The 14,474-nt window shown below is 49.4% G+C and overlaps 6 protein-coding genes across 6 annotated transcripts; 3 read left to right on the top strand and 3 right to left on the bottom strand.

The window, feature by feature from the left end:
- Window positions 1–261: 261 nt before the first annotated feature.
- Window positions 262–1,349, top strand: N7529_009459 (uncharacterized protein; the record flags this gene model as incomplete). Its single annotated transcript, XM_057244986.1, has 5 exons — window positions 262–600; window positions 656–743; window positions 798–894; window positions 954–1,192; window positions 1,252–1,349. The coding sequence occupies 5 exons, from the start codon at window positions 262–264 to the stop codon at window positions 1,347–1,349; spliced, it is 861 nt and encodes a 286-aa protein (XP_057093249.1).
- A 324-nt stretch (window positions 1,350–1,673) lies between these two features.
- Window positions 1,674–3,230, bottom strand: N7529_009458 (MFS transporter; the record flags this gene model as incomplete). Its single annotated transcript, XM_057244985.1, has 1 exon — window positions 1,674–3,230. The coding sequence occupies one exon, from the start codon at window positions 3,228–3,230 to the stop codon at window positions 1,674–1,676; it is 1,557 nt and encodes a 518-aa protein (XP_057093248.1).
- A 1,355-nt stretch (window positions 3,231–4,585) lies between these two features.
- Window positions 4,586–6,513, top strand: N7529_009457 (MFS transporter; the record flags this gene model as incomplete). Its single annotated transcript, XM_057244984.1, has 5 exons — window positions 4,586–5,012; window positions 5,067–5,100; window positions 5,176–5,441; window positions 5,497–6,152; window positions 6,262–6,513. Coding segments are annotated over 5 exons (1,635 nt in total), but the record flags the coding sequence as incomplete, so codon positions are not given.
- Window positions 6,514–7,214: 701 nt separating this feature from the next.
- Window positions 7,215–11,397, bottom strand: N7529_009456 (aminophospholipid-translocating P4-type ATPase DRS2; the record flags this gene model as incomplete). Its single annotated transcript, XM_057244983.1, has 3 exons — window positions 7,215–8,063; window positions 8,114–8,417; window positions 8,471–11,397. 3 exons carry the CDS (start codon window positions 11,395–11,397, stop codon window positions 7,215–7,217), a joined length of 4,080 nt encoding a protein of 1,359 aa, XP_057093246.1.
- A 737-nt stretch (window positions 11,398–12,134) lies between these two features.
- Window positions 12,135–13,239, bottom strand: N7529_009455 (exosome non-catalytic core subunit RRP45; the record flags this gene model as incomplete). The annotated part of the gene is made up of 3 exons (XM_057244982.1): window positions 12,135–12,744; window positions 12,801–12,920; window positions 12,980–13,239. The coding sequence occupies 3 exons, from the start codon at window positions 13,237–13,239 to the stop codon at window positions 12,135–12,137; spliced, it is 990 nt and encodes a 329-aa protein (XP_057093245.1).
- A 157-nt stretch (window positions 13,240–13,396) lies between these two features.
- On the top strand, window positions 13,397–14,470 carry N7529_009454 (spliceosome-associated CWC15 family protein; the record flags this gene model as incomplete). Its single annotated transcript, XM_057244981.1, has 8 exons — window positions 13,397–13,406; window positions 13,464–13,486; window positions 13,540–13,616; window positions 13,669–13,953; window positions 14,006–14,087; window positions 14,138–14,308; window positions 14,364–14,399; window positions 14,453–14,470. The coding sequence occupies 8 exons, from the start codon at window positions 13,397–13,399 to the stop codon at window positions 14,468–14,470; spliced, it is 702 nt and encodes a 233-aa protein (XP_057093244.1).
- Between the last annotated feature and the right edge of the window lie 4 nt (window positions 14,471–14,474).

Below are 14,474 nucleotides of genomic sequence, written 5' to 3'. Positions count from 1 at the left end.
ATCAAGTACAGCAATGATCATACGTGATATTATGCGCCATTCGTGGGGTCTGTTACAACATACAACGGAACATATCAAATCTTACTGCTTGTTCCGGCACAGGGTGATCTGGTAATCCCTCTAGCCATTACAGGAAACTCGACATGTTACTCGTAGACAGTCCTTTATAGAAGTCGGAGTGCACTTCATCTCCGGAGAGAATTCTAACAAGAAAAGATAACAAAGGTATCCCTCAACCCTCATCTAGCTAATATACAAAAGATGGATCTGCACGTGAAGCTATACTATCTCCGCGACTCGCCGTTGCTCAGGACTCAGAAGCCTTATATGGTTGGCCCAGGCTTCTTGAAAACTATCCCGACGTGCAATTACCGCCTCGCGCCTGGGCCAGAGCAATTGATCGAAGACGTGCGTGGTTCTACGGAGGAGTTTACTTTGGCGAAGCAGGGCTTCACCTTCCGATCCTGGTCTCCATCCGAGATTGACTGGACCGATGAGAACCAGATCGTGAACACCTATCTTTCAGAAGCACAGGAATTGGTCCGGCAAGAGCTGAATCTAGGGGAGGATTTCGTCCGGTCCGAAGTGTTTGACTGGCGGGTAAGTTGCGAGAGTTCCAGCTATATATGATATCTATCTCACCTAAAGGCAAAAGATTCGAAACACCGACTCTCCCGAACGTATCAAAAATATCGAAGGTGGCCGGATGACTAAAATCAGGCCCGCCGATGTGGTACATATAGGTATGTGCAGACGTAAGGATTACACTTTATACTCACGCTAATACGAAAATGAAGATCAAAGCTCGGCAGGGGCTTTCGACCGTCTTAACCACTTATTGCCCAAGGAGGAAGTTGACGAGCTGACGGCAAGATATCGAGTGCAGATCTTCAAGTGAGTTTCCATTCGGTACCCTGCTTCGGGCTAACGATCTGGACTAACGGCTTCCTCAGCGTCTGGCGTCCTGTCAAAGGGGTGGTCGAACAGTGGCCCCTGACTATCTGTGATGCGCGAACTGCAACAATGGATGATCTCGATGAGATGGAGTACATCACTGAGGAGTTCGTCCGAAGCAGCTACCTGGCCAAGTTCAATGAGCGACACCGCTTCTACTATATGAGTAAAATGACCAACCAGGATGTCTGTATTTTCAAAATTTTTGATTCGGCATATCATACTGCTGGTGAAACTGGTAAGTCAAGGCCCCCTTCCCCGGTGAAATATATAGGCCCTGATTATTAATATGTGTAGTGGGATGTCCGCATACCGCATTCAAAATTGAGTCCGTCACCTCATCCTCGCCTCGGGAGAGTATTGAGGCGAGAGTGTTTGTATTTTCAAAGTACTGATTATATCTGAGTGGGTATGCTTCTTGAGAATGTGTTTCTTGTTGGCCCTGATGCCTGTTTGCTCGCTCGTCAGATTCCGTACCAACCCCGGAGGTATATAGCATGAATCAACCCATTGATTACTAGTCTCATAATCAGGCGGTAAATACTAGAAAATGCTGAGTATATTAGGATCTTAAACGTAGTAATCAATTATGGCAGTCTAAAATAAGTTCTTGCCCGTTATCGCTAGTCGCTGTCCAGGACTACTAATTACATCGAGTCGCACCATTGTCCTATTCTATACCGAAACAAACGCCCTCATTTGAAAGATTTTCAAGCCAATCACTCTTGGTATTCATCCTCCTCCACCTTTTCGGACCGAATGAACCCACTGGCAAATGTGACACCTGCCATCAGCAGCGCTATCGTGGCAAACGGTAGACCCATCCAATTCCACCCCAGCTCGAAGCCTTCCACTAACAGCACACTAACTACTGGGCCAGTGACACTCCGAGTCACCATACTGGCGCCTAGCGCCAAACCATAGACAGTGCTCACCTCGTGCGGCTGCACAGCTCCACCCAACAGACTCATCAACAACCCCGTTGAACAACTCCCAAGCGCCACAAATAGAAGCCCAGCGGCCTCAACCCACAGCACAGGCGCTATGCCAATTGTCATAAGACCACAGGCCGTCACAGCCATGGAGGCAATAGCATACCGGCGGTCACGCGCCCAGGCCGTCCAGCCGCGGGGTTCGGCGATAGTGCGGGTGATCAAGGGTAAAAGCACGAGGACGAAGAGGCCCTGAGCGCCTTGAAAGATAGATAGAAGCACGTTCCCTCGGGCATAGGACAGGGAAAACTTAGCACTGGAGTACTGAAGGCCAATCACCGTGAACAGTTCGCGTGCGGCCGTTTGAGGGGCGAACAGCACTAGAAGCAGGATGGCTTGTCGGTTGGAGGTCAACACGTTCAGAAACGGAGTCAGCACGCGTGCGACTCGACGTGGAAGATGTTTCGCGAATTTTGCAGTTATAGCATTAGGGTAAGTCGAGGATCGTGTATGGCCGAGGAGTGTGTCTTGCGGAAGGGCCTCTGGAGAACCCGGGCCCAAATGAGTGTTGCCAGGTGACAGATCCTGTTTCTTCAGGTGTAATGATTCCGGGATGAATCTTGTCAGCAGAAATGTGCCGGAGAAGAGCACGACTGCGGCCAGCATTAATACGGCCCAGGGATGTCCTTTCTCCATCAAGGGGGCGCTTATCGCAGGGCCAAAGAAGCCTGAGATTACGTCGGCTGCGTGTAGGTACAAGAAGACCTGCGCCCATTCGCCTGGAGCGGTTGTCTCCGTAACCATGATATGGACTATGCTAGAAAGTACGGCGTCTCCGCCGCCAACAAACAAGAAGGCCCCCGAAAGTAGCACCCAGCGAATGGAGACAATTCGCCAGTAGCATACGGCCATGGTCCAGGACAGTGCAGCCAAAAGACCAGCCCCAGTAAGAACTAGCACACGCTTGCGTCCGATTCGGTCAGCCAGCAGGCCGTACGGCACTGTGCACAGCAGTCCTGGAAAGAGAGGAACAAGCTGTTGAAACCCGCGCACCAGAGCAAGCTCCTTTTGCACCGGTTGAATCTTGCAATGCTGAGCTGACGGTCCTGTGGGTAGGGGATGCACGCGGTAATAGTCATCGCAGATGACGGTCTCTAAGATTTGAGTCAGGGCGGCCGGCTGGAGGTTGTCACCAAGCATCATGATAAAAGAAAATGCGCAAAGAAGCAGCTTGATCCAGTGCTTCTGCCAAAATAACCTCTTTTCTTGTATTGCGACCTCAAGTCGGTCGCGAAGAAGGGGAGAGGACTCAGAAACATCATTGTGTGATTCATCCCGGTTCATGATGGTGTTGGGGGAGGTCACGACTCCGACCATAGGTGAGATATGAAGAATAGTCGTGCCTTAATTTTGGCAAAGTTGTAGCCCCTCGCCGCCCTAAAAACAAGGGTCTCAGCCGCGTCTCACCTGGTCTCCACCCTTACTATCCGTACACTTTTATAAATTTAGGGGGATAGAAGGAAAGATTCCGAAGAAAATTAATAAAGAAGAGAACTACAGTGTAATACGTCTCTCACTCCTCTTTCTGTACTGTGATTATCTCTCGCGGCAAAATACATTACAAAAGCTACGGATTCTGACTAGAATGTTGGCAGGCGGCAGCTGCCGTAACATAGTTACCTAGTATATAATACTAGAGGTATAAAAGCTAGGCAGTAAACTGCCAAAATGGTTAGTTCTAGCGATAGGGGGCAGAATTTAGCTGGTTTAAATACAGATGGATTGCATGTGAGATCGGACTCCGGAGTAGCTCCGCGTAACGTGTATGACATATATGACATATATGACGGAAATGATGTGATCCATGGATCTTCTCCAATTCGGTCCGATCCGCAAAGATCAAGGTTACATCCGACAAGCTTTAATCGGTCTATACCTAGGGTATAGGAAGAGAGACACACAATTACCTAGATATATTTATGCAGGGTCGCTTGTTGGCTTACTACACCGCCTGTCTTGCATATTGTTCAGATCAATCTGGTAAATGCTGTTTATGTGGCCAATAGCCTGTTTAGGCAACTCCTGATATCCCATTTGGAAAGCATATTATGTCATTTACCAATATATCTATGGATGTCAAACGTAAATTGTCGGCCGCGTTTGCGGCCGACTAATATATTTTTGGTTAATCTTTTTGGTCGTCCTTTTAGACGTCTTTTTTTTAACTGTTTTCCCTGCCCTCTTTGGTTTCATACATAGAAGGCAGAAGAAGGCGGAAAAAGGCTGCACTTTGTGAAATGGACTTTTCTATGTATAACTCTTGATTCATGACTCTCGTAGGACAGACCTCGAGATGGTGTAGTCTAGGGTAGTCTTCCGTCAAACCCAATATGGGTCGAGGGTCTTGACCCAGTTTCGACCCAACTTTACGCATGAATAAGCATAATTAGGACTACCAACGAGGAAGTTCTTGGCATCTTTATGTATATGTATCCACAAATTTGGGTCGAAAGTTGGTTTACGCGGAAGTCTAGTCTAGGGCACGGTCTCCGATTCGGCCCCGGGGTGTCCAAATAAAGACCCCTGATTCGACTTGTTTTTTGCCGACAGCTCGGGGTTGGCGGCAACTTTGCAGGTTCAACAGTGGGTCACCTATATGCAGGTGGATTTCCGGACTGACGTTCTGATGTAGAACAGTTCTCAAGGTTCGAGTCCTCCTTTTTAGACCTCAGCAAGAAATTCAGCCACGAGCAATGAATATCGCTTCTTCTAAACAAAAAAATGGACCTGCCGACCTCTCTGATCAATTACAGGATACTCAAACTCGTACAAAGGCGTTAAGTGTTTCTTTAACCGATGTCGAAAAACAAGCACGGATGAGAGAGGCGACAAACCTAGCTCCAAGCCCTGACCCAAGGGACCCAGACCTCGTCAACTGGAATGGGCCTGACGACTTAGAGAATCCTAAGAATTGGGAAATGAAAAAAAAATGGCTGATTGTTCTTATTGTCTCGACCTATTCGCTCATCTCGCCATTGTCCTCTTCTATGGTCGCCCCGTCCCTAACTGCTATAGGCAAGGATCTAGATATACCTGCGGGTGTTCAGCAGGCAGTCGCTATGTCCAGTGAGCGTTGAATTTCATAAAAAGATGATCGAGTTAACTAACTCTGGCTTTTAGTTTTCGTCCTCGCCTACGCTGTAGGTCCCTTATTGTTGGTGCCTCATCATTCATATCTTCCAATGCTCCACCGTCTCAGCTAACCTCTCTTCTTCTTCTCGCCTCCTAGCGTCGGGCCATTATCCGAGATCTATGGTCGCGTGTTGGTTCTGCAATTAACAAATCTCCTTTACCTGTTCTTCAATCTTGGCTGTAGCCTCGCCAAGACTAAAGCCCAAATCATCGTTTTTCGGTTTCTCGCCGGGTTGGGCGGCTCCGCTCCACTAGCCATTGGAGGAGGGGTTGTGTCCGATCTTTTCAGCGCTGAGCAGCGCGGGCAGGCGATTTCGATCTACTCGTTGATGCCGCTTTTCGGGCCTGCTATCGGTCCTATCGGTATGTAAGCCATATTTATCAGAGGAGGAGTACTGATCTTACCTCCTGGGGCTAGCTGGAGCGTTCATCACGGAGAATACAACGTGGAGATGGTCTTTTTACGCAACAACGATAGCCGACGGCGTGGTCCAGTGCCTAGGTTTTCTCTTTCTCCGGGAGACTTACGCACCCGTCTTGCTCGCCTGGAAACGCGATAAATTGATCAAGACGAGCGGGAACACGAATTTGCATACGGCATTCGATATCCAGAACCGCACCACGCTCACCACCCTCCAGATTGCTTTGACGCGCCCCTTTCGGCTGCTCGGGACGCAGATCATCCTGCAAGTGCTTGCATTATACTTGACCTTCCTGTACGGACTTATGTACCTGGTGCTTGTGTCATTTCCGGATCTATTCTCGTCGCCCAAGCCAGAGGGATACGGAGAGAGCATCGGAATTGGTGGTCTGAACTACATCTCTCTGGGACTAGGTTTCTTCATCGGCGCACAGGTAGTCGCTCCGTTGCAGGATAGAATTTATATTGCATTGAAACGACGGCATTCAAGCCCTGGACGGCCAGAGTACCGCGTCCCAATGATGTTACCTGGTGCCGTGTTAGTTCCTCTGGGTTTATTCATCTACGGCTGGACAGCGGAGTACAAGACACACTGGATAGGGCCTAATATCGGAGCATGCTTGATAGCCGCTGGTATCATGATTGGATCCTTGGTCTGTTTTCATTCTTCTTGTCCCCCTTCGGCAAGGATAAAATGCTAGAAGAATGCTAGCTGTGTCTGTGTCACCTTCGGAACGCTAACATTTTATCTCATTAGCACAGTGCACCCAGGCATTTCTTGTTGACACCTACACCGTCTATGCGGCAAGTGCTTTGGGCGCCGCCACGGTTTTGCGCTCACTGGCCGGCTTCGGGTTCCCACTATTCGCATCGAGCCTTTACGATCGCTTGGGCCTGGGCTGGGGTAATTCGCTGCTCGCATTCGTGGCGATCGTTATCGGCTGGCCGAGCCCTGTCATACTGTGGTTCTACGGCGAGAAGATGCGGATGCGGAGTCCATTCGCAGCGGGCTAATATATTTGAATTTCTCCATAAAAGTGGCACTGAAGATGAGCCTTTTATACATATTCTATGTACGTTCATGACGGCGGATCATTGACTCATCAATTGAGACACCTGGGCAGTGCCTGAAGGTTGGTACAGACAGCTCAGAATTGAGAGACGAATGGCTCGATTCTGTCACGCGAAATTTTAGTCATGCTTAAAAGCTGTAACCCTAACGGGGCACATTGAAAGCTCACAAGCCGTCGCGCGAAATTTGGCCCTTGTACTTAGCCGCTATATCTGGTTTAAAGCAAAACACCAAAGGACGCAATGAAGACCCCAAAAAGACGAATAAAAATACATAAAAGGCCTGAAGAGCATAAACGAATATGACATGTCGCCAGACTTTCTAAACGGGATGTACGACAGTCTTGTTTTCACTGAATTTACGCCCTACTAGTCCCAATGGTCAATTGTAGTTTCAAGTATAAAGCTACAAGCTATGTTCAGTTAGTTCGCTACACTCAGCTCCGGTATCGAGTGAACAGGAAAGAAAGTAATATGTCACAGCCGCCTCCACACCAAACATGGCTATAAGAACACCTCAGAGAAGACGAGGGAAAAAAGGAAAAGCATAAGGTACAGAAGATACAGATTTACCAATCACATTGTGAGGATGCACAGAAGCAAAGAACCACTCCAAATATATGCAACCCACGGCGAATCAATCATCACGCCATAGGCCTCGAGCTAGCCATCTCACCATAACGACCGCGGCTCCGCGTAGTGTCGTAAGCGTTAAGAACACGCATCTGGCCACCATCGTCGGCCTGAGAGAAAGCGTAGCCGCGCTGCTTGCGCATGCGCTGCACTTGCCGGACCTTGCGGATGGCTTTTTGGAACTGTTCCATCCGCGGCCGGTAGTCCTGGACGTTGTACTTCTGGATTTCCTGGACGTGGTGATACTGCTGAGGGTAGTACATGCGCTTGGCGTACTTCCAGGCATAATCACGAAGGAGACATATACAGGGTAGGACGACGGCCATCAGGTAGAAGATGGGGGATTTGAATAGGACAGGGATGGTGCCGTAGTACTCGCGGGAGAAACCGATGGCTGGAGCAGCGTAACCGTACGCTGGGAGGAAGATGAGCCAGAGCAGCATCGAGCCAGGGATGGCGATAAAGGTCCACTTCGTCCAAATGTTCGTGATCAAAGCTGCTTTGCCTAGGACGGTAGCGAGTACGGCGGTGTACAGTGCTTCGCCCCAGACCCAGTGCCCGGCGACTTTGCCGTCAGCCATTGGGAGGTCCCAGAAGAAGATCAGCTCCGAGACAATGTAGAGGATGAGGGAGTGGAAGAATCCGTTCAAGATCCATGCCCAGAAGCTGTGCTTCTTGAAGAAGACTCCCCTTTGGCCGAGTTGGTACATTTGCGGGTAGCGATCAAGCAACCGGGCGGAGATGTACTGATCGAAGATTCCCATGGCGAACGGAGGCAAAACCGTGAAGAGCACGTTATAAAAGGATAATGTCCAAGATTCGTAGATAACCTCTCCAGAAAATGCATTTTGGAAAGAGTACTGTAAGAGGTTAGATATCGTTGCGAAAACCACCCAAAGATCTAACTTACCCAAAATTGAGTCATGTATAGCGTGATGTTCTTGTAGTACGAGTATAGAATGACTCGACTAATGCGAGAATAACTCCACGCTCCGTGAACCAAAAGCAACTTCCGAAGGAATCGGAACTGACCAATTGCCACATCGGCAGATCGGGCAGCCTGAAGACCCTCCATACCGCTGATACCGACACCAACGTGGGCGGCTTGAATCATAGAAACATCGTTGGCGCCGTCACCAATAGCCAAGAGAAGAGCCTTCTTGTGACGCTTGACAAGCTTAACAACCAAAGCTTTCTGAAGAGGGGAAACACGACTAAAGGGAAATTAGAATAAAAGAGAGTTGATCGAAATTTCCATAACACTTACCAGCAAACAACTGCTTTGCAAATCACCGCCAGATCCAAAAACAACTTCTCCATTTCTTTCTCCAGAGCAAATGTCAACGATCGCCCATCAATAACCAAAGCTAGAGGCTCCGCATCTCCAGAGGCGATTTGACTTTTCACCGCATCCAGCTTCTTCTGCAGGTTATCACGAGTGGCCTCACTTGACTCCTCGTTGATAATGAGAAGCGTCATATCCTCTGAGATAAGCTTGCAAGACATTCCGATGTTAATTGCAGTTTCCTGTCGGTCACCAGTCAACACCCAAATCTTGATACCCGCAGTCTGAAGCGTGTGGATGGTATCTGGGACGCCATCCTGCAGACGATCCTCAATAGCTGTGGCACCAAGGAGGAAGAAATCCTTTTCGATCAGCTCAGCAGCCTTGTCCAGTTCCTCGCCACGGTTACCACCAACAGTGGTGTTTGCCGTGTGGAAGATTTGCTGCCATTGCTGGTACTCGTCTTCTGGAACTTCCCGCATACCCAGACACAATGTTCGGAGACCATCAGAGGCATACTCCTCTAAATGCTGCAAAGTCGCCTCCACAGTAGGGTTGTCGGGGTGCAAACGCTCAAGGATGACCGTGTCGGCACCCTTACAGTAGATGCGAACCTTTCCATCTGGGCATCGGAAGATAGTGGACATTCGCTTTCGGGTAGAGTTGAACTCGCAAACTGCCAGCAGCTCATATTCATACTCCTGGCCTCCAGTTTCGAAAAGAACGGATCTCGGTCTGCGGTTGGTGAAACGATACCCGAGCGAGGCTGCTCCGTCAACCAGGGCTCCCTCGTCAGGCGACGCTGCTTGGTACTTAATCACATCTGGATCGCTGGCATTTCGCTCTGGGATGACTGTGTGGCAGGTTGCGAGGAGAGTGAGGAGTTCGCGAATGGCATTCTGGGTTGGATGTGATTTCATGTTCTCCCTAAGGGTTTTGAAATCATGGATACCAACTCCAGCGTCATCCTCCGGTGTGGCGCGGCGGTCCTCCGGAACATCATCACCATATTGAATGCCGGCAATGGTAACTTGCTTGAACTCCATCTGGTTGCAAGTAAGTGTACCTGTCTTGTCAGAGAAAATGTATTCGATTTGGCCGAGCTCTTCAACCAGCGAAGAAGTGCGGCAGGTAGCCGGAGTGTCAGTCTTATCGTAGTAAATATCGAGGTCGGAGTTGATGAGGAAAGCCTGGAAGTATTTCACGATTTCAATGGTGACGAAGAGGGAGATAGGAACCAAGTTCGAATACAGCACCCAATATGTGAAAATGTCCATGAAGAGCTGCTTCACTACGTGGACATCTCCGTAATCGAGGTAGGCAAGCTGCGAGGATCTAGTTTTGCGAATCGCAAGATCACCCACGGAACTAATAACACTCAAAACAATGAGAATGCTGACCAGCATCAAAATTTGGATGTTGACCGTTCGCTCCACGGCTGTCCGCTTGATCGGAGTCGCAGTCGCATTTCGCATCAACTTTGTCTCATGACCACTGAAAACCACAATACCATGGACCCACGGAGTGTTGCGCAGAGTTGCACCACGGAGCAGAAGTTGATCTGGGGCTAAGGACAGCTCTTTCTCGCCGCCCCCAGCACTCATAGTCAACGTCGCTTCGTAGGTGTACAGACTGCTGTTTGGCTGTTCCGATCGAACGCGTCCACTCAAGCGACTCAAGTCACTAGGACTGACCAGATGCGCAGTCTCCGGAATGGCTTGCTTGATTTTGAGGTTGGTCTCGCCATCCAAATTTGCTGTCTCAATGTAACATAGACCCTCTGGCTCAGAAGAGGCCAACAAAACCAAGTCAGCTGGGAAAGGCTGCTCGGACTCGACTCGAACGATATCGCCCACGTTAACATCCACCCATCTTGATTCATGGAAAGAAGATCCTTTAAGAATTTGCGTTTTTGAGTTATTCAAGCCTTTGTCGGAATTTCTGCGTTTATAATCCTCCACCAATTCTTTGATAGCCGATACCGCCAGAACAATACCCAGCGGAACGATCGTAGTGAACTTGTTTGTCGGCGACACATTGGGAATTTGTTGCAGCACAGCAGTAAACAAGAAGAAAAGATTGGCGTATTTGGAGAATTGTTCGAAGAGGAATTTTGGGATGAAGGTAAAGATGTTGTACTTCGCTGTCGACACATGATTGCTGAAGAATTTGTGCGCGGCATTGGCGGGTGGGTTGTTGAGCTGGATCATACGCGGGCCCATAGTCGACGGGTCGACCTTGCGTCGCGCAAAGATGTTGAGGTCAGACGCGCTGAACTTCTTGCGTTGTTTCGGCGGTGGCGCCGGAGATGAAGTACTGTCGACTGTCGCCCTTCTTGCGCCTGCCTCTGTCAATGGGAGATCCATCTCCGAGTATTGATTTGACCCCATGCCAAACATGTATTTCGCCTTGCCCATCAAGCCACCCCCAAGTCCGAGCACGCTATTGCGCTGATTTGCCTTCCGAACATGGTGAGAGCTAGCGATGCGATCTTCGTCCGCATCGAGGTCGTAGTATCCTGAATGTCCATCGTCAAATTCGTCCAAAGAATAACGCCGGTAGTTATCCAGCCCGGAAGTCTGGGAGTAGCTCCGATCTCTCGTTCCGGTGGAGTAGGGGTCATTTGGGTGGATTCCGGGGTTGACCGGCGGATGCGATGTTCCAGGAGTTAGATGTTGCGGTATTCCCTGCGGCGCGCGGGACCCGACAAAGTTATCGTAGGAGACGGAAGGACGCGGTTGGTGTTGCTCGTACGGTTGTTCGGAGTCGTCAATGTTGAAGTGTTCTAACAGGTGTTCGTCGTTCACGGGGGGGCCTTGACCACTGTTGTATGTAGGTCCGGAATCTAACAGCAGGTCGTCATCGCGACCTGCAGTTGGATGCGACCCCGGAGGCCTACCGCTGGCCATGGTGCCGCGGGGAAGCTGACAACCTCGTTATAGCGCAGTCGTTATGCCCCTGAGGTTGATCCAATGCTGAGGTCGACAGAAAGCGCGCTGCTAGATCTGTCGGAAACGTTGTAGATAAACGAGGGAATAGCGAGGGAGGGATTAAGTTGAGAGGCTTTGGCTGGGAATGTGGGAGAGAGTGAGGTGGCTTAGCGGGTGAAGGCAGCAATTAAGCTATGTTGGTTTCATCGGCCTGGTAAGGCGGTAAAGCGATTCACAACAATGGAATGAATTTTGGATATACCTAGGTAGTTCCTTCGTTGTTTAATTATTTTGATCTTTAAGTTAAATCTATAACTGGGGTTTGTACTACGATCGAAATGCAGTCTAATTTCATTGTCTTTGCATCGAGGACTAATAACAAGGGACTGCTTGGCGGCCGGAAATATATTAACCACTTTGTATGCTGAAACGGTCCACTTTAAATGTACTTTTTGTTATATCACATATGTCAGATGCATGTTAAATATAGTCCAAAAAGTATAAGAATAGCTTACATTAAGGATGTTCTGCTACAAGCATATTGGGGATATTTAGCCACTACACATAGGATTGAAAAGCAATTACGAGAACTCCCAAGAATGTTAATTTGAATGAGCTGCCGCTGTAGATGCCCATAAAATCATTGATGTAAACGCAATGCAGAACTCCAATCCCAAGATCATTAAGATCATCAAAACAGTAGTGGTACATGTCGTTCATTCAGGTTGAATCTCCCGATCATTTTCTGCACGAGACTCGTCGGCCATACCAATCTTTGCACGCTTTGCCAGATCAGCTTGAAGGACCTTGTCAATGGCCGCATTGAGAACCTTGACCTTCTCCCACGCAATACTTGTCTTGGTAATAATGGCCATAGCATCAACCGGGGCACCTGAAATCTTGGAAGCATAACAGAGATCACCGGCGTTGTTGATGCCAATCACGAGATCGCCTTCTGCTGCCTGCTCCTCCTTGAGGGTGGCATCAATAATGACATTCTTGCTGTCATTGAAAGTGTGGAAGGTAACGGAGAGCGGCTTGTGAGTAATGTTGAGTGGGACAGGCACACGCTGATCAACATTGTAGACAATGACCCGTCCATCTCGTACCACAGCATCGGGCCGGCGGAAATGCTGGAGTCCCGCCATGGTTGCAATGCAGGCGGCATCAGTGAGGTTTCCATCGAAGTCAATCACATGAATATCAGCGCGGATGCTCCAACAGCTGACACCCTTCAGGATGCAGAGGGATTCGGTGTCGAGAGCATTAGAGTGACGGATGACACGGTCAAGAGTGTGGGTAGTGGCAGCTTCTAGATCATTGGATCTGCAGCAGACGTTGTTAGGATGTATTATGCAAGCGCATCACAGAGTTATCCATACCGGCCGTTTTCCCAAGCAGGTGAACCCATGTTGGTCAGCTCCATGTTAATGTTGAATGTACCATCAAAAGGTCGGTTCTCCTCAGGCTTAGTGACCTCAGCAGAGATGCGGACGATGATTCTAAAGACAAGACAATTAGAAAGTGTCATACATGGCCAGTGAACAATGTTGAAGCTCACTTTGTCTTTCCAAGCTGCAGATTCACATGTCCGTATTCTTCTCCAAAAGATATGTCAAGAGGACGATAGTCATCAGCCTTGCGGCCGTCCAGACGCACATCCTGGCAGAGCGCCTCCAAAATGAAGTCGCGCTCAGCAATTGAAAGCGGCGCTTCCTTGGACGACATGGTTGAGGTTGGAGGAGGTCTTGCCCCGATGTGGGCAGCAGCGAGACTTTCTTTTCGGGACCAGGGCCATTCTGCCGCTCGTGCGGGACGCATTTTGGAGTCAGGATAATTGTTGATCCGAGGATTGCGCCAATTGAATCACGTGGTGAAGAGGCGGTGAAGCTAAGATCGGCGCCTGAGGCGACTACGTATATCCAAAGCTGGAAACTGCTGATAGCACATCACTCCAACCTCAACCAATTTTTACAAGATGACAACAGGTATGTTACTAGGAATGGATTATCTACGTGCGAATGAAATTATCTGACTTTTTCCAGCTCACAGACCTACTTTTGATCCGGTACGACAACTTTTCTCAATACGACTCCTTGAGTACTGAACTGGTTTAAATAGGCGCAAGGTAAAGAAGCCCTCCGCGGCCCGGCATACCACCAGCGACTTCTTCCCGCGCACACTCACCTGAAAACTCGGTATGGAGAACAATCTTTAACCAGGGCGCGCAGATCGCTGATTCTATTCCAGTCAACCCGGACAAGGCGGCGACGCGGATGCAGCTCCTCGTGACCTTCGCGCAGAGCTCCTCAAGGCCGAGGCTGCACACTTCGCTAAGAAGAACGGAGCCCCTGCCGAGCAGCCAACAATTGAGGAGTTGGCACCCAAGCGCCAGCTCGAAGCCGCACCAGAAGGCACCGACGGTGGCGTCCAAGAAGAAGACCCAGAGGCTAAGCGCCGTCGCATATTGGAGGAGTCGCGTGATATAGACGCCGATTCGGATGGATCAGAAGAAGATAGCAGCGATGAAGATAGGTGGGTTTGATCCAGCGACTCTTTTCTGGGCGGTCGTTCTGACAAATGACAGTGACGACGAAGATGAAGCTGCTGAGTTAATGCGCGAGTTGGAGAAGATCAAAAAGGAGCGATTAGCGCAAAAAGAGAAAGAGGTATTTACTATCTTGCAGTTGGATTTGGTACCCCGGCTAACAAATACTAGGAACGCGAACGGGCAGCAGAGGAGGAAGAGCAGCGCGAGGTCGATATTGCGCGCGGTAACCCTTTGCTCAACTCCCAGGACTTCAACATGAAGCGCCGCTGGGACGATGACGTTGTCTTCAAGAACCAGGCTCGCGGAACGGAAAACAGAGACGGCAAAGAGTTTGTCAACGTATGTCCACACTCTCTTCCTTACTGCCGAGAACGCAAACTAACGCAATTAACAGGATCTCCTGCGCTCCGATTTCCACAAGCGGTTCATGGTATGTACTCGACTCTCGCTCGTTCTATACAAAGGCTAACATGACGTTTTAAGGGCAAATACGTGCGGTAGAACT

This window comes from Penicillium soppii, assembly GCF_028829465.1.
Source record: "Penicillium soppii strain IBT 18220 chromosome Unknown utg000007l, whole genome shotgun sequence".
Classification (NCBI taxonomy): domain Eukaryota; kingdom Fungi; phylum Ascomycota; class Eurotiomycetes; order Eurotiales; family Aspergillaceae; genus Penicillium; species Penicillium soppii.
This window is presented reverse-complemented; position numbering and strand designations above follow the sequence as displayed.